Raw genomic sequence first — 20,445 nt, 5'->3', positions numbered from 1 at the left:
AATGCACTCTTTCTTGGGGATGATGAATTAGATGGAGTACCAACTGGTACCTCATTCTTGCTAGGGAACCAGAACCAACGCCCGAGCCTGCACCAGTCTATGCAGTGTCTCTGACAGCCTCTGTTGGGAGCAGCAGGGCGAAACCCAAAAACAGTACTGGAGAGGCTGGGAAAACCCTAGCTGCCCCTAATGACCTCCAGAACCCACTGGTTCTCCGTAATTTGGGCCCACTTCTGGTAAAACTCTTGCAAAAGTCCTCTGACAGCCACCAGAAGGGCCTGAACATCTTCACTATGGGCCAGCGAGCTTGTCCTGGAGAGATGGCCCCTGCTATAGCTGCATTGAAAGGACTGAACCCTCTGGAAGCATCTAGGGCACTAGGAAGTGCTGGCATGACCTGCACGGTAAGCAAAGACAAATGGAGTCAAAAGACCTCTTTCAGATGGTGTCCACAGCAAAGTCTTTTATTCAAATAAGTAAAATATACAACCCGACACAAGTCTTGTTTCAGCCCTATCGGCCTGCATCAGGGGTCTAGGAATTCGTTAGACAATATATATTCCTAGAACAGTTGAAATGTAGCCAATTCACCTCATTCGGATCTCATGAGATAAAATAGCAGTCTCTTTGTTCTAGAAATATATATTGTCTAACGAATTCCTAGACCCCTGACGAAGGCCGATAAGGCCGAAACACGACTCGTATCGGGTTGTATATTTTACTTATTTGAATAAAAGACTTTGCTGTGGATACCATCTGAGAGAGGTCTTTTGACTCCATTTGTCTTTGCTTGGCGTTTGATCTCCAGTGGAATGGTTTCCTTCTGTTGGTGTTGTCTATGACCTGCACGGTACCACATGCTTCCCAAAACCTACTATGCAACAAAAAAATGTAATCGGTCCCTCTGGACTTGTCCGCTGACAACCTGGGAAGTCCCCAAAGAAGAACTTGCCCTGGAAGGGAAGCCTACTAGTTGGTTCTTAGAAGCCAAATCCAGTGACCAATTCCTTAACCAGACGGATCTGTGGCAGCGAACAACAGCACAATGCCCTTAGAGAAATATAAGTCATAAGAAGTCTGCCAAAAAGGCTGAGCCCATTTCAAACTTGCAGACCTCAAAAGCCTAAAAGGAAGGACCTGCAGGGGCATCCAACATATGTTCAGACCAGTGCAGACATGCTCTAGCCACATAACTACTGCAAAATGGCTCCCTGCAACCCCAGAGCAGAAACAAAGGTTTGCTTCAAAAGCACCTCCAGCCTACAGACCTGAGGATCATTTAATGTAGTACCTCTTTCCAATGGAAGGGTAAGTCTTCTTCATAATGGCTGTAACAATGGCATTTACCTTAGGCAACTTCAACGTCTCTTTGACCTCCTCAGGCACCTGATGAATGTGCACCATGAATCTACTGATCTAAAAACCAGCATCTGGCACTGCCCATTCTGCTAAAACAAACCATCTACTGCACTATGCAATGGGAAGGTCCTTGGACCGAGGGGGTCCTAACCCCCCTTCCATGAGGGGATCCAACCTTTTAACACCCTACCTGGTCATATCATCCTTAAAATTGAAGAAGACTACCACCTCTGTGTGATGAGCTCCTGTAACTCATCCTGATAGAAAATATGGACTACGGAGAGGTCTGCCCTCCACTGGTCTTCCGCTGTGTCCTCCCAGGAGAGAAGGCCCTCCGAATCATAAGGCGCCCTCCCACAATGCATCAGACAGGGGGCCTTAAGTCTAGCCTGCTTCATGCAGAAGGCCTGGTACATGACAAACTCCAGAGGAAACCCCAATCCCCTGGAGGCAGCCACCTTATGTCCCCCCAGGAGCTGAGGCTATCGTGGCTCTGTAGGCTCAAAGTGTGAAGAAGCCTCAGTGTAGAGAAGGAAAGACAATATGGTGGCAGTTCCAGCTGAAAATGGCCCCCGCTGCTGCTTCTAGAACCAGCTCCAATTTCTCTGGCCTGTAGTCCTCAACCTGAATGCTGATTGACGTCACAGCCACCGTGGTCCCTGTAGGCCCTGAGTGCTCCCCAGCACAAAATTTGCAAGTGACACCTGATACCTCAATGCTGCGCTTACTGCAGCTGCAAGGACAGCACAGTTTGTCACTCCTCTAGAAAGGCAATTGGGGGGGGGGGGGGGGGGCCGGAGCCTAACACCAGTCCTAGTGTAGCAAAACTGCTTCTTTTCTCTTACTTTCTATAGCACCCAGGAAGTCTCCAAACTTCAAAAGGAACCAACTAACATCCTCTAAACCTGAATAACAGACCCTTCACATGAGCAGGCTGCACACATACCTCCCCCATCTGCTGAGACTGAGAAAATACTGGCCAGAGAGAAGCTGCACAGGATACTTATAGGCTCACTTTGAGGTTACTGTTCTCAGTCTCCATCTGCTGGTAGGAGTGCATAAACCCCCTTGTCTGAACTGGTCTGAAGGAATAAGGAGGAACTGTCAACAATGCTGAAACCTATTTCTCTGTCTCCATCTGCTGGCAGAGGGACATAACCCACTCATCTGGACAGTCTGGTAGAGATAAGGAATATACGCTTCAAGATCAGATAAAGAAGCTGCAATATGGTTGTTTCAGCTTTCAGTTCCCAGAAGAATTTATTAAACCTTATAAGAACTATGAGAAGCCAATTCTGAAGAAAAGGCATTCTTGTATACTCTTTGCATCTTGCATTTCCGGGGCTGGAAGAAGCCGCCGGGAGGAGCTTGTTTGCCAGAAAAGGATTTTGTTGAAAAGCACTGGCATACACCTTGGCATTCAGATACATGTATGTTTTGGATTTAGCTTGTGCCTTTTCTCAGTAGCTTGAGTTATACTAATGTACAGTAGGTATTTTCCTGTCCATTGAGGACTTACAATCTGTACCTGAGGTAATGGAGATTAAGTGACTTGCCCAAGATCACGAGTGGAGGAAATGGGATTTCAAACTATCTTCCCTGGTTCTTGGGCCCACTGCTTTAGACTACTTCATCACTCCACTGTCAGTAGACATTACTCACACAGCTTGAGGAGTTCTATACTTCTGTGGTTTAACAAGGATTGCATTACACATTGGGATCTGTGTATATTCATTTGATTCATTAATGAGGTGCTTTGCATTCAATACTGGTCATTATTTTTGGTATACTTTGTATCTGATTCTATGAGAATGATATGGAAACCTGTATTTGATATTATGCGATAATGCATTTCTTAATAGCTGTTGAGTGTAGATTATAGCATTATAAGATCAAGTCTAGGTACTCTTAGGGGCCCTTTTACTAAGCCGCCTAGGCGTCTATGTGTGCCCAACGCGTGACAATTTTGAGTTACTGCCCGGTTACCGCATGGCACTTGTGGTGATTTCATTTTTGACACATGTCCGCTATGCGCGCCGGAAAATATTTGTATTTTCTGGCGCATGGGCAGTAATCGGCATGTTAAGGGCATAGACCATTACCGCCCTGTTACTGCATGATATCTTACCACTGGGTCAATGGCTGGCAGTAAGGTCTCAGACCCAAATGGATGTGCAGCAAAAATTTTAAAAAGGCATTTTTTACAGGTGTGCTGAAAAATGATTTTGCGCATGTCCAAAACACGTGTCTACATTACCACAGGCCATTTTTCAGCGTGCCTTAGTAAAAGGGCTCCTTAGTTTGGAAGGTAAGGGTGGGGTTTATTTATCATCACTGGGAACTGTATGGATGCTGGGTTGGAGGAGAGAGAGGAAGTATCAATTTAGAATGTGGATACTGAATGAGATTCAATTGTAAAGCAGGCAATCAAATGTAAATAAATATGAAACGGCTTTGGGACACATGAATATACTGAACATCCCTTGATTACAGAAGCATTAAACTTTCTCCTCAAAAACAGCTGTGTGAGATTACGTGCATATTTACAAGTGATAAACCAATAAAAAAACAGACCAGGATGATAGGTTGAAGGTTCTAGCTAATGTCACCATATTACCAAGTATTAACTTATGTGTTAATTTATAAATTATCTATGTTCACACTGTTGACAATCATATGTTTAGGGAAGAAGAATACTTACAAAAATGGTTAAATCTTCTATAATAAGACTAGAGGAATAGAATAAACCCTAGAGTACCTTTTTGTTGCATTTTTCACAATGATATGCATTTGCACCTTCCAACAAGTCCCCTTTCACGTACTGTTCCAGAGAGTCCAGGAGGTTTTGATGGTTTCGAATATCTACATTCAGGGTTGTAAAAGATTCCTCACATTCATACCTGCAGGAAAAGTCAGGAATCTTAACCCCTGCATAGCTAGCAAGCTCTAAAGTAGTATTAGCTAGTTTTTTTCAAAATGGTAACCAGAATTTTTCTGGACACTATATATCTTTTTGTCTTCTCATGAGAATCCCCTTTTCACTCCACTTTATTTCTTAAAAACTTTCACATTTTCCAGTCATACCAAGTTTATATATATAAGAATAACCCCTAAAACTCCACCCTTTATCTGTTATAAAATCACCGATGTCTGCATGGATCATTGATGAGATTTAGCACAACAGCTTCTGATTCATACATGTGGAAGTCAGAATGTAGCAGCTTTCAAAACACATTTAACACATCTAAGAAAAGAAACAGATTACATAAGATTTTACGGATTATAATTGTTGAGTTAAAATATGTACTAGTTCTGCTACCCTAAATAAACATACCATATGATAAATCATATTGAATGATGCACTGGACTGCAAACTGCCAAAAAGTGATTTTACAGATTTTTATTTATTTATATATTGAGTACCCAACTCCTAGCAACCACTAGGACAATCACAATTACTTTTCAGAGACAGAACCTATGGCTGAGATGAAGAACCCCGTCATTACGCTCAGGCCCTCTGAACATGTGACTTCTCCTAAATCAGACTACCTCCTCCGGCGGTCACAGCTAATTTTAGACAAAAGAATCAGGCCCCATTCTGACTTATAGCGCCTGATGGCCGGAGGAAGCCAGAAAGGACGTGCAGTTGAGCTGTGGCTATACTATTCACCGCAGCCCAGGAGGGAGAGATTGTTTTTTTTTTTTTTGGGGGGGGGGGGGGGGGCCCTAACCCTCAAGTAGACACATGCTCTTTATTAAGATTTTGTTTTAAGAGTGGACAATTCTGCTGATAAATATGATTAAAGACTAGTAAAGTATACCATGGCTGTCTTGACAGCTTATTATTTGGGTTAAAGAATGAAAACTGAAGAACTTAAATTAAAAATCATGTGTGTGCCATACTACAACAAATAATGAACAAACATTAATGAATTAAACACCAAAACAAACACTTCTGATAAAGTGTGAACTCAAACTTACCTATGTGGGCATCCTTGACAAATTTTTTGATCTGCGAATGACCCGCCCAAGACTTTACTCAGCATTGCTGGATTGCCCAAAGCTTTTAAAGCTTCATCTAGACTGTCCACCAAGGAATTGAAAAATTCTAAAGCATCATGCTGCTCACGTAGATTAACAGGTTCACCCCAGAGCCTAAAACAAAACCCCAAATATTTAAGTTGACAAAATGCTTGAGCAAAATATTAACTTCATATCACAGCTTACTGATAAAAATGCAATCATACCAAGTACATTTGCATGCCCTCAGCTACTATCTGTACTCACACAGTACTTGGATAGGAGAAGGCTACATTTTCAGGCAAGGATGTGCATCATCACTGGGCAGGTTCCAAAGTCCCTTTAAATACATGGTTTCCTTAAAGGAAAGGAACCAAACTACAGACAAATGAGTTTTACTCCACATGGGCAGTTTACTTTGATACTCTTTTTCTAAACACCAAATCCTTAAATTTCAAAAGACCTCCTCTCTGTCACCATGGTAGCTGGTCAAATTCATAAAGGGAACGGGAAAGAGAATGGAACTTGATATACTGCCTTTCTGTGGTTTTTGCAACTACATCAAAGGCAGTTTACATATTATATAAAGGTACTTATTTGTACCTGGGGCAATGGAGGATTAAGTGACTTGCCCAGAGTCACAAGGAGCTGCAGTGGGAATTGAACCCAGTTCCTCAGGATCAAGGTTTGCTGAACTAACCACTAGGCTACTCCTCCACTAAATCTGAGCTCAGCGCTCATATAACAGCTGGGGACAGACTAAATCATAGCCCTGTCTTTACAACTCAAATGAATCACCTCTTGACATATTGAAGATGATACGCTAGATGTGAATGAGAAGCTTTTTGAAGCTGAGCAATGAACATTAACCAGAAGCTACACATCTGACCTGAACTGTTTCCAAAAACCTCGTGGCACATAATATTGTAGTCTGGAGGCTGCCAGATGACCAAAGATAACTTGCAGATGTCTCAGAACGCCAATATTGTACTCCTTCCTATCTTCTGTTTTATTTAATGCTGGTTTGTCTTCGTACTGATGAGGAAAACCAAACACATCATCGCGTGGATCAACATTGGTCTGAAAATGAAATAGCACCATTGAGTTCATTATGAGTGAAATATCAAAAAGAATGTTGGAAATTGATCTTGTATCATCCATACAAACTATACTCTATTTTTCTCTGCATGCCGATTTTGTGATAGATGTTATCACAAAATTATCTGAAAACAAATTAACACATTAATGGGTCTTTTCTTTAAACATTAGCAGACAGGGGGTGGGGCTGAAATAAAGATCAAGCAGGTCAATTATTCCTCATAGAGGGACTTGGAACTGAATCTTTATATAATTTCCTTCTTACCAGTTTAGATACGAGAGTAACCTGCTGTCTTGTTTGTTAGGAGTGAGACCAACAGCATCCCTCATTTGTGAAGTGATTTACAGTTCCCTATCTAGATCAGGTCACCAAGCATCATCACTCCCAGTTTTTGGTTGATCTCTTGATGAACTGAAATGTAGGTCTTCCACTTTCAGGTCTTCTAAGCCTCTCTACCCTGCCTCATCTTGCTCTCTTCTTGGCTTCAAGTCACAGTTGCCTTAGTGGACTCTGCTCCCCAAAAGAAACTGCAAGCAGATCCTCCTAACTGCTTCTGGGGTTGCTTGGAGGTAGGGGTGCAGGGATGGGAATCTGTAGCTCAATGGCAAGATCTGCTGTCTGAGAACAGTCTTTGTATGGGCCACTGGGAGAGAAGAGAAAGCAGCGGCCCAGAATACTTCAATTTTCTTTTTCCCTACTCAGTCCATAGCCATATAAGGACCACAGATTTGAAAAATTAACCACCAAAGCCACTTCCAAAGAGCCTTGTAATGTCATCTGGCATCAGGGAGTGCAGCAACAGAATCTTTCAATGGGGCATATCCAGGATTAAAGTATCTTCTTTCTGATCTACCCAAAGGTAACTGATTAGGCACACTAGATCTTTTGGCTAGGAGGAGCATCTTGTCATTCTACACAATTGCACGGTAGTCACAAAAATAAGCAAACCTCTGGCATTCTCCAGGGTTGCCCATCTTCTATCACAAAAAAAAGCCTTTAAATCTGACAGTAGCCTACAAGAGTTGGAGTGTGGTGTAGGTTCTTGAGGACACATAAATTAGGTCCAAGAACACAAACAGGCAGGTGATTCTCAAGATCCAGCAAGGAATAGAGAAAAGATGCGAATCGCCAATGGCATCTTTTTTCTATTCCGTGCTGGACATATGAATTATACAGAAAAATATACAAGCCCCTAGAAGAGCTGTAAAAAATGTCAAAGTCAAATTAGGACCTATGGTATGTGTAAGAAAAAGGTGATTCATACAACAGTGGTGTTTAGTAATGACTTTGTAAGCTGTGTTGTGATTTTGCAAGCAATGGCGATTTTCTAGGTTTCTGAAAGCTACAGGCCATGGTGCTCTGCATGAAACAAGTATTAAATGAATGCTTTTTTGCTCATATCACAGTGGACTTAAGACCATAAGAGGTCCACAGCAATATGATATAGGTTTTATCTGAAATAAAAGCAGACCAGACTAGTGTTGACATTAAAAATGTGGACTAATAAGTGGGTAGAAGAATGACATTTCAAAAAACTACAAATTGAGATGGAAGTTTGTATTAAAACCATTACTCATTTTATTCACTGCACTTATCCTATGTATTAACAATAAGGCTGTACAATAGTTGTGTTACTTCATTCCCTCTGCTTAAGGTTACTATTGTTGGTCTATTTACTTGCATACTTCATTAAAACCATTAAGGGCTTTTCTCTGGGACATATTGCCAAAAACACATCAACAGCAAAATCAAGCCACACAGGCCTCCCCCAAAAAGGTCTAACCAGGCAGATATGCAATGTAGAAAGTCAAGAAATCCACTGAAACTTAACAAGGACAATTAAAAAGAGATCTAAATTTAGAGAGACCTGCATAATAGTGAAAAAAAATGTTTTTGAAAAAACTACCACAAGAATGCAGCAGTAGATATCACCTAGGGTCCACAGAAACACAAAGCTACAAGAGCCCGAGGGAGTGGTAAAGATTAAGGGGTGACAAACTTCTATGCATGAAAGAGGAGCAGTACTTGGGGGTGACCAAACATGTAGAAAGGGTGATGGCAAAAGCCAGAAGGATGCTTGGGTGCACAAGGAGAGGAATTGCCAACTGGAAAAAGGTGGTGAAAGCGCTGTAAATGTCTCTTGTGAAACCTCGAGTAATGCGCATAATTCTGGAGATGGACCTTCAAAAACAAAAAAAAAACCCCAAAACAAAAAAAACAACATGTGTGGAAAATGTTTCGCTCTGCCAAAAGGCTGCGTCAGCAGCAACTAAAAACATTATAATATAAACATATATAAAAACATCAAATCATAAAAACCAATACAATTCAAATAGGTATTGTACATTAAAAAAATGTGTTTAAAAGAGGCACTCACAAGGGGGTCAACAGATCATGAACAGTTATTCCAAAGGAATAACAAATCATAAGAAGGAAACTTCCAACAAACAAAAACCAAAAATGTGTAGTAAATAAATGTAACTTTAAAACAGATATCCAAAAGACAATGATTAGTGAAAACAGCTTACCAGCAGTACTTCAACCACACAAACAGATGGCAGTACCAGCATATAGCAAACAGCACTGAAATACTATGTCCGAGTTATGCTTTTAAGAACTTCCCCTCTCGGGGTCAAAGTGAATAGCTTCTTTGCATAACAGTACCTCTTTTATTGTGTGCACTCTTTTTATTGAAGACATTTTTTTTTTTTTTTAATAGTACCTCTTTTGAAAGACAAATTTTTAATGTACGATATTTATACTGTATTGATTTTTATGATTTGATATTTTTGTATGTTTATTATTTGTATTATGTTTTTAGTTGCCCCTAAGACAGCCTTTTGGCAGGACAAAATGTGGTCCACGTTGGGCATTTTGTGGTGAGATCATCATTGCTGAATAAAAGTTTTATTTCATTGATATGTGTATTCTGCTCTTTTGATTGCTATTCTGAAAATGGCAAGGACAGATCAATATCAAGAATATATATGATATATTGCATCATTTCCTATGAGTATTTTTATTGGGCATACTGGATGGGGCATACAGGTCTTTATCTGTTATACTATATTACTATGTAAATCATACCCTGTAAATCAACCTCAAGCTCTACTATAAAACAATCAACCAAAAAGTCAATTATGCACAAAATACACAATATCTGATTTACACTATAGATATTTCACAGACAGAGCATGACATACAAGAATTGGAAAGAATATTTTTAAGACAAAAATGTTCAGAAAATATTTCCATTAGCTTAAGACATCTGAGAAATTATTCATCCTGTCATCAAAAATTTATTTTTGTCATCCGTCAGGATTATTGTAAATATTTCAACTAACTTAGAACACATTTGTAATTCATTCACTCATTCATTTCAGTATTTATATACTGCTTAGACCTAAGCAATTTACAGTTTCATTTTACAGGTACTGGGTCTGTCCCTAGCGGGCTCACAGTCTACTAAAGCGCCTCCACTATTTTCTCCAAATCTTCCTTACCTCATTGTCTTGCTTTTCATCCCCCGACATGTCATCATCCACATCACTGCCCGTGCCTTCTGTTGCTAAAATGCCATTCCTAATAGCAGGAATCATGTATAACTGCTGGATCACAGAATTCATGTAACAAGTGGCACCAGCATTTTTCAACCCTACAAAACCTTTGGGTGGCCGCGGCCCAACAGGAGGCAGGTACTCCCACTCTGTAAGTGCTTCACCACCTTAAAAATGGTTAAAACATTAATCGGTATACAAAGTCAGAACTACTTTATAATACAGCTTTAAAAAAAATTCATTTCCAGGAATAACATTCTTGATGATCAATAAGCACCTACTAATTGGTTCCTTCAGGATAAGTTAGTTTTAAATGTTCAAAAACAAACAGGGTGGACAACAGCAAGGTGCCTTTTCTTTGTTTACTTGTTATATAAACTCAAATCTGATCTTGCTTTTAGACATGGTGACAAATTTGGCTATAAAATCTGATGCACTGTTTAATTTGGAATTAAATGTGGCAGAGTTCTTAATGCCTTTTAAAAACTACTGATGCAAACTGCAACTTGATTTAGATGCTTATGCTGTTTAGATCAGTGATGTACTCACTGGTAATTTTACAACTGAGAATCATGTAAAATTCATATAATCCAAAATATAGCAAGGGCGGCTATTATATGCCCCAGTGCAATGATTCCAAATCCAGTCCCTGAGACACACCTAGTCAGGCACTGTCAACAAATATGCATGATATTGATTTGCATACAATGAAGGGAGTGCATACAAATCAAACTCAGGTATATTAATTGTGGATATTCTGAAATCTGCTTAGTTAAATTACTGAACTGGATTGAGAATCGCTCTGCCTTACAAGGATAGCAGCCAGTTCATTAATTTGTTCCCTTCATTAGTTGCCTATTATGCAATTGTATGGTTTAAGATTTTAATTTTATTTTAAGATGAGAAAATAACTCAGTATATTTTTAAAAATTATTGGTATATGCCATCACATCAACTAAAGTCACAGATCATCACCAGAGCCTTTACTGAATATACCCTTTCTAAAACAAATGTAGAGGAGTGTGGTAGCCGTGTTAGTCCACTCTTAAGGTTATCAATAGAAATCAAACAAAATAAAACATGGAAAAGAAAATAAGATGATACCTTTTTTATTGGACATAACTTAATACATTTCTTGATTAGCTTTCGAAGATTTCCGATCTGAGGAAGAAGGGCAACCTTCGAAAGCTAATCAAGAAATGTATTAAGTTATGTCCAATAAAAAAGGTATCATCTTATTTTCTTTTCCATGTTTTATTTTGTTTGATTTCTATTGATAACCTTAAGAGTGGACTAACACGGCTACCACACCTCTCTACATGTAGAACCCCAAAGAATAGCAAGATTCTGGAACCCTAAAGAGTAACAAGATTCCAGGCAGAATCTCAAAGAGTAGCAACGTTCCACGCAGAACCCCAAAGAACAGCAAGATTCCGGAATGCTAAAGTGACAAGATTCCAGGCAGAATCTCAAAGAGTAGCAGCATTCCATGTAGAACCCGATCTGACGAAGAAGGGCAACCTTCGAAAGCTAATCAAGAAATGTATTAAGTTATGTCCAATAAAAAAGGTATCATCTTATTTTCTTTTCCATGTTTTATTTTGTTTGATTTCTATTGATAACCGTAAGAGTGGACCAACACGGCTACCACACCTCTCTACATGTAGAACCCCAAAGAATAGCAAGATTCTGGAACCCTAAAGACTAACAAGATTCCAGGCAGAATCTCAAAGAGTAGCAGCATTCCATGTAGAACCCGATCTGACGAAGAAGGGCAACCTTCGAAAGCTAATCAAGAAATGTATTAAGTTATGTCCAATAAAAAAAGGTATCATCTTATTTTCTTTTCCATGTTTTATTTTGTTTGATTTCTATTGATAAAACAAATGTACAAACCCTCAACCAGAGCAAGGTCCATTCTGGTGATATGTTAAATTATTTAGTAGTTAGGAAACAGACATGGATCTGAATAATAATAATTAGCAGGTCTCATATTTGGGCAGGATTTATAATGTTTTATATTGATTTATTCTGATTGTATTGCCTTTCTGTATTATATGTGTCATAATGTTGAATGTGTTTAGCTTTCATCGACACTTGTTTTTCGGTGTCAGGAAGTTGGTCTATATATACTTTTCACTTTGTAAGTATTTGAATAAAAACTTTTTTGTTTAAAATCAGGATAAGATATCCACATTTAAAAATAACCCCCCCCCCCCCCACCCGGTTTACTAAAGCTGCACAGCAATGCCGAAATAGCTCATTGAATGAAAGTGAATGGGCTATGTAAGCATTAGCGCACTGCCAGCCGCTAGTGCACCTTAGTAAATGGGGGGGGGGGGGGGATAAGCAATTTTACAAAATATCCTTAATCCAATATATATATGGTGCAGACTAATCTGACATAAAAACCAATTATACACAAGACTTGTATTTGTCTTTCATTAACTGGGCAACACAGTTGTTAGACTAAAGCATTTTTGTAAAACAATTTCCCAGTACATTAGGTGTAAAAGACAAAAAGAATTTGGCAAACAATGGAAATTAAAGCCCCCAAAACATTTCTCGACAAAACAAGTTCAGCATGGGCAGAGCAATAACAACTTCCTTACCCTACCATGTCAAATATGTTTCAACAAAGCAGACAACTCTAATGTAAATGTCAAACTGAGAATTGATTGAGACAGGCTAAATGTGCCTATATCTAAAAAAAAAATTCTCGCAGCTGGAAAAACTATTCCAAACAACTGTTTTGTGTTATTGATTGACACTGTTACAAAAAAAAGGGTTAATCTTTTTGATTAACCCTGACCAAGAAAGAATCATCCTCCTTCTTGAGTTATTCTTCAATTGCATAATATGTCATTCCTACCAAAAGTGAGTGAGAAAGCTGTTTTCTCTCTCAAATACTTAGGTTCTGGAACTCCAGTAACCCTTTCTATCCTGAACAGTCAGACTTCCAAGACGGACCAAGCACTTATGGTTTACTGAGATTTGTTGAATCACTTTTTTTTACCAGATAATTCAAGGTGATGTACAATAAAATTAAACTGAGGAAAAGAACTCCAAATTGTTTACAGGACACAAACTGTGCTGGTCTCAGCGGTTAATGACATTATCTGTTATCATGACTCTAGACATCATGAGATCCTAATCCAACTTGACCTTAGCTCTGTTTTCAATATGGTCCACATCACCCTTCTATTGGCATGTCTGAGTGAAACTGGAACAAGTATAGCGCTCAATTGGCAGTGCTCTTATTGTTCTCTTCAATCGTTTGAAGCAGCAACTGATACGTTATTTCTGCTCCTTATCCCCTCTCTTGTAGGGTTCACACAAGAATCCATCCTTGCCCCCACTCTTTTTAATATCTTTATTGTTCCTGTGGTGACCTTTGTTCAATCTTTAGGGCTTAATGTCTATCCTTAATCGGAATGCATACAACTGCTAGATGCCCATGACACTTGGAACCGTGGTTTTCAATCAGAGCTTGAAAGCAAGCTGTCAAGAATTGCCACCTGGTTTAACAGAGCACAACTTAGTCCTTAAGGGAAAATCTGAGGCACTCGGATTCTCACACTCATGCTCCTCTATACTATTTTAACCACTCATACACTGAACCCCTATATCCATGAGAGAATGCCAGGAAAAGATGGACCAGCACGTTGTTCACAGTGAAGAGCATTTAGATGTGGTACAAGAAACCTCTGATTCTGACAATAAAGATCTATAGGTATTCTGGTGAAAGGTGAAGGACCTTGAGAACAGGTCCTGCTGTAACAATATCCGTGTGTGGGGTGCCTCAGAAATTGCAGCCTATGAGGACTGTGCTTCTGTGATCCAGCAGCTTGGGCAGTTTATTCTGGCTCACGGAGAGGGTGGTGGATGCTTGGAATGCCCTCCCGCGGGAGGTGGTGGAGAGGAAAACGGTAACGGAATTCAAACATGCGTGGGATAAACATAAAGGAATCCTGTTCAGAAGGATGGGATCCTCAGGAGCTTAGTCTTGAATGGGTGGCAGACGGTTGGGAGGCAGGGCTAGTGCTGGGCAGACTTATACGGTCTGTGCCAGGGCTGGTGGTTGGGAGGCGGGGATAGTGCTGGGTAGACTTATACGGTCTGTGCCAGAGCCGGTGGTGGGAGGTGGGGCTGGTGGTTGGGAGGCGGGGATAGTACTGGGCGGACTTATACGGTCTGTGCCCTGAAAAAGACAGGTACAAATCAAGGTAAGGTATACACAAAAAACTAGCACATATGAGTTTATCTTGGGCAGATTGGATGGACCGTGCAGGTCTTTTTCTGCCGTCATCTACTATGTTACTATGTTAAGATGGAGTGGCTCCGGACTCTTAGCTGCACTGATGTCGTTAAGGTTCATCGTGCTTTTGGGCTGCACTGGGGAGGGCGAAGTCACAATATTGTCTGCTTGCTTGAATTTACTACTAAGGAGTGTATACTCGCAGTGGCTCGTGCTAAAATATTTATGCAATGTAAGTATTTAAAAGTTAGTTCCCAGACCTCTCCCCAATAACATTGCAGAAGCAAAGGGAATTCAGGGGAGTGGCAGCTTTTCTGAGAACTGATTCTATACAGTACAGATGGACTTTTCCTTCTAGGTTGCTGTTTACTGTGCAGGGAGAGCATTATAAAGTGCAAACATTTCAGGCAGCAAGGAAGCAGTTGATTGTGTTACAAGTGCCTAATATACTAGAAAAGGTCCATGGTGCTGAGAGAGGCCCCAAAGTTAGTCTGGCCGCCTCGAACTGGACGCGCTCAGATAAAGGATGCAGACTCACCCATCTGTTGGATACTCTTAGCAGGCTGCACTCCAGAAACCAGCTAAACGTGGTAGAACAGTCTGTTCTGGGCGCCCCCTGAAAGTTCTAGATAATCAAAGGAGTAGTATGAAGGAAGGACGCTTTCAAAAACACGAGGGAGTCAGAGATGTCATACACAGAATTTATTCCTAAATAACCTGTAGACTTAAAACTGGTAGACACGACACGGTGCCATACATGTGAGTATAATGTAACTAATGGACTGTGAAAATGAAAAGAGTGAACATGTACGATGTACTAATCTAATACAATAAAAAAAGCTTGGTAAATACAAGATAAAAGTGCTCATATCATAAAAATTATGGTCCATATGAGAAAAATAAGAAAAAGAAAACCCCCCAATATGCTACTAAAAAAAAACCATATGCTATACTAATACAATATAGTAAAGAAAAAAAACATATAAAATAATTACAAAATGACAAAAATAAAGATAACAGAAAAAAAGTTTGTATCATAAAAATCCAAGTGGTAGAGCAATGTAGTGTTTTATGGGACTGAAGCAAGAAAAAAAAGCAAAATTATTAGAGCCAAGCTTAGAAGGACCAAGAGAATGTCACACATGCACTGAAAAAGGTAGATTAGAAACACCAAAATGCACATATTGTCAAAAGAAGAATAAAAAAACTACTACTAAACATTTCTAGAGCGCTACTAGGGTTACGCAGCGCTGTACAGTTTAACAAAGAAGGACAAAACAAAACAGAAAGCAGATCACATAAGACCATAGCATGCATATAAGCAGTAACAGTGAACAGACACTAGCCATCCTCCTAAAGAATCACTAATAGATAACTGGACTGATGTTATTAATTTAAAGAAATTATTAAAAGAAATGAATTACATCTCATGAGTATAATTACTGTAGGACAAAGAGAATACCTAGAGATCTTTGTATCTCAAAAGCCCCTACAAATGTTTTTAAACAAGCAGACTATTTTTAAACAAATGGTGTTTCATTCTTAACAAATGTGCCTTAGACTTAATGATTTTAATTGAAGACTGCCAAAAATGAGAGCAATATTTTACAAGAAACATGTAATGAGAAATTACAGACTTTGAAAAAAAAAGATGACCAGAATTTTGACATGATTCTAGATGACATCAATCACAGGCTCGATTAGTTCAAATGTGAAATTAAAGACACAAAAAACAATACATTTAATAGGGACAAATCCAATTACAGAAAGGGGTTGTTACCCTTTTAGAAAAGCTAGACCCTACCACAATTCCTGACAAGACCCCTAATGCCAAGACCTGACGCAGCAACAGCAGCCCATAAAAAGAATCAGACCCATCGAGAACAAAGTAGAAAAAGAGTGAGACGCAATTCCGGTGAGTCTCACACTTCCCCAACCCTATTAATTCACCTGCTCTCATGACTTCCAATCCCCAACAAGCTTTTTTTAGATCGAATTTGACAGATAGAACAAGAACGCACAACTACGCCTCCCATACCAACCCTAGGACTTACACAAGTTACGATACAGATACCCTCCCAGAGGCAGGGCATGAGGCAGAGGCATGAACAGATTCTACCCACAAGCAAGCAGGGAACACTACTTAGACAGCTGGAGGTAGAGATCCCCATATTTAATTTTTCAGATTTTGTCCTCTCCAAAGCAGAATCCCATAACAAAGCATAAGAAAAACCATGATTCTATAATCTGACCAAGGCATGAAGAAATGGCTATAAAATCACTCATCATCAAGTCAGCAGACAAGGGTGGCTGTATTGTCATTCTTAATTGTACAGATTTAAGCAAAGGAAATAGAGCAACAGCTCAATGACAGACACTATTATGTTCCACTTCCATCAGCCTAAGGAATGCTAATTCCTCCAGGTACAGAATCCTGTTACTCATACAATATATATATATATTACCTAAAATGCACAAATCTGTGATCAATCTGCCCAGAAGATCCATTATTTCCAGCAATGGCTCATTTTAGAGCCCTTGTCCATCTTTGTTGACTTCTTCCTGCATCCTTATGTAGCAGTCATTCCATCTTACATCAGAGATTCCTCATACGATTCAATTACTGCAACAATTTGATGGCAACCTTACAGATACCATCATGCTCACTCTTCACATTGATGCTCTACTGATCATCGATGAAACCCTAACAGACTGAAGCACTCGCAAGCACATTCCTAACCGCCTAATTCTCACACTGGTCAATATAGCATTAGCCAACAATTTCTTCTGCTTCCAGAATATTTACTACCAGAAAGTCAAGGGTACGGTGATGGGTGCCTCTATGGCCCCCAATTTGGCCAACCTATATGTGGACAATTTTGAAAAGACCTTCTTAACTGAGCATCCATTTAAGGACAATGTCAAATTTTATAAAAGACATATAGATATTTTCATTATATGAAAACAAGACATCAACTCCTTGGAAGATTTCTTCAGATGGCTGAATACCCGAGATGATAACCTGAGTTTTAAAATGCATCATGATCAACAGGAAATCAGTTTTCTGGATCTGCTTACTAGAAAAGAAGAATACCACTTCAGTACATCACTTTATCGGAAACCCACTAACTGCAATGCCCTACTACATTACAGCAGCTACCATCATCAGAATCTCAAAAGAAATGTACCCTTATATCAATTCTTCCGTTTAATTAGAATATATTCAGACTTTGAAGACTTTAATAAGCACAAAACCATCATGACCCAAAGAATTGAAAGAAGAGGATATCCTAAGCAACATATGCCATCTGGATATACAAGGGCCATAGCAGAGGATTGAGACGACTTACTTCAAGAAGAGAGAAGGTCACTCCAGATATTGTATGCACCCTTAAGCTCTCCCATCTGGCAAGTCAAATTCAGAAGTGTATAAGTACTACTACTATTTAGTATTTCTATAGCACAACAAGGTGTACGCAGCGCTGCACAAACATAGAAGAAAGACAGTCCCTGCTCAAAGAGCTTACAATCTAATAGACAAAAAATAAAGTAATCAAATCAAATCAATTAATGTGCACAGGGAGGAGGAGAGGAGGATAGGTGGAGGCGAGTGGTTACAAGTGGTTATGAGTCAAAAGCAATGTTAAAGAGGTGGGCTTTCAGTCTAGATTTAAAGGTGGCCAAGGATGGGGCAAGACGTAGGGGCTCAGGAAGTTTACTCCAGGCGTAGGGTGCAGCGAGACAGAAGGTGTGAAGTCTGGAGTTGGCAGTAGTAGAGAAGGGAACAGATAAGAAGGATTTATCCATGGAGCGGAGTGCACGGGAAGGGATGTAGGGAAGGACGAGTGTGGAGAGATACTGGGGAGCAGCAGAGTGAGTACATTTATAGGTTAGTAGAAGAAGTTTGAACAGGATGCGAAAACGGATAGGGAGCCAGTGAAGCGACTTGAGGAGTGGGGTAGTATGAGTAAAGCAACCCTGGCGGAAGACGAGACGGGCAGCAGAGTTTTGAACCGATTGGAGAGGGGAGAGGTGACTAAGTGGGAGGCCAGCAAGAAGCAGATTGCAGTAGTCTAAACGACAGGTGACAAGGGTGTGGATGAGTATAAGACACCATAGGCACATCCTTGAAGGACATGACTGTTTCAAAGAAGAATGGCTGATAGTGGCCTACTCGAGAGAAAAAAAATCTTAGAGAAAAGCTTGTTCCATCTTGCCTTCCTGATCAGCCCATCTCAAATTCAGAAATGGATCCTCTGGGACATTCAAAGTGTGGTTCCTGTAGCATGTGTAAGCACACACTAGAGATATCTTCATTTACGCATCCATGAACGAAAAAGAACTACAAGCTTTTCCATATATCCAACCGCAATACTGTCAATGTCATCTATATTATTCAGGTATATCAGAAAGACGAAAAGAATGATCAAAATTTGAATAATCGAACATCATAGCATCAAAAGGAGCAATGAATTCACATCCCTTGTGAGCCACTGACAATCTTCAATTCTTCGTCTACAAAGTCCTCAAAGGAGATTGGTGCAGGAAGAATGTAGATAATTTACTGCTTTGAGAGGAACAAAAACTCATTTACAATTTACAATCCCTTGCCCCTGTAGGTATAAACTTAGACATAGAATAAAGACCCTTTCTGTAACAGAACACACACAGTACAAGATGACTCATTTAAGGAACCTCTGTCCATACTTTATATTTTTCCTATTTTATGAGACACCAGAGTAATATTTAGCACATTTATGGCTCCCCCCCCCCCTTTGGTTTATACCTTTCTATTCGCATTTCTATAAACATGTTTACAGTGAAATGCTCTGTGGGTATTCACATTATATTAGCAGATACTGTGCATTTTATTACCTAATTTTTGTATTCTAATGATTTGGCTTTTTTTATCTGGAAGAAATAAGCATTGCATTATTATTCTTCACATTTTTGAAAGTTTTTCAATATGTATTTCATATCTCCATGAGTTTATTCATTCAACCCATTATACAGTACTCTTTATTCAAATTACGTTTATCTGGAGACACTCCATTTCCATATTGGTCAGTACTCTCTTTATAAATGAATATTCATTTTCTCATTCTTTCCACAATTTCCTTCCCTCTTCTCTATCACCCATGTACATATTAAGGGGCGCATCCTTTTTCTCCTTTTTTTCTGTTCATACCATTGAAATACTATCATGCATGTGCGGTATGTGTGTCCTCCTTTGGTGAGAGGCTATATATCTTTATCATCTGACACATCTGGTCCACACAGTTCTGTTTGTTGAAGCAGCAAACTCCCTATTGATTGTGTTTTGGAAATAGAACCGAAGGTATGCTTTCATGTACTCTCAAGTCTTCACTTCTTCACGTCATCACGCAGTAGCGGTTCATTCTGCCAGACCGGTCTGCACTTCCTTTTGCATTTTCTATACAGCGAAGACACTTACTCATGAGCAAACGCATTCCAACTAAAACTCAACACAGAAAAAACACACTGTCTCATCATTTCATCCCAATACAACGCATACAAACCCACAAACATTAACACCCCAGGATGCACTCTCCCTATTTCAGACAGCATGAAAATTCTCAGAGTAGCAATTGACCGTAACCTCCAACTACAGTCCCAAGCTAAATTCACCATAAAGAAAATGTTTCTCTCAATGTGGAAACTAAAACGTGAGAAACCATTCTTCCTGAGGAAAATATTTTGCAACATTGTACAATCAATGGTGCTAAGCCAGCAGACTATTGTAACGGAATCTATGCGGGATACAAAGAACAAATCAAAGAAACTTCAAACCGCCCAAAACACAGCAGCACGGCTTATATATGGAAAAACACATTTTGACAGTGCCAAACCACTCTGAGAAAAACTGCACTGGCTTCCAATTAAGGAACCTATCGCATTCAAAATCTGTACGACAGATCACAAAATCATCTACGGCAAGGCACCGGGATACATGACAGACCTCATCGACCTACCACCCAGAAACACCATAAAATCAGCAAGATCATACCTAAACCTCCATTACCCAGGCACCAAAGGACCCAAATACAAATCCACCTATGCTTCCAGCTTTTCCTACCTGAGCGCACAACTGTAGAACGCACTACCAAAAGTAGTAAAAACCACACTCGACC

The 20,445-nt window shown here is 39.7% G+C and overlaps 1 protein-coding gene across 1 annotated transcript in view; it reads right to left on the bottom strand.

The window, feature by feature from the left end:
- USP9X (ubiquitin specific peptidase 9 X-linked) overlaps positions 1-20,445 on the bottom strand; it is a 377,318-nt gene that overhangs the window by 94,469 nt on the left and 262,404 nt on the right. Inside the window, exons 31-34 of the mRNA XM_030202341.1 lie at positions 9,982-10,202; positions 6,269-6,459; positions 5,341-5,514; positions 4,118-4,259 (exon numbers count right to left, since the gene is read on the bottom strand). Of these exons, the coding sequence (XP_030058201.1) occupies positions 4,118-4,259; positions 5,341-5,514; positions 6,269-6,459; positions 9,982-10,202 (728 nt within the window). The remainder of the gene's footprint in view (positions 1-4,117; positions 4,260-5,340; positions 5,515-6,268; positions 6,460-9,981; positions 10,203-20,445) is intronic.

The sequence above is a fragment of the Microcaecilia unicolor genome, chromosome 4, assembly GCF_901765095.1.
Source record: "Microcaecilia unicolor chromosome 4, aMicUni1.1, whole genome shotgun sequence".
Lineage (NCBI taxonomy): Eukaryota > Metazoa > Chordata > Amphibia > Gymnophiona > Siphonopidae > Microcaecilia > Microcaecilia unicolor.
This window is presented reverse-complemented; position numbering and strand designations above follow the sequence as displayed.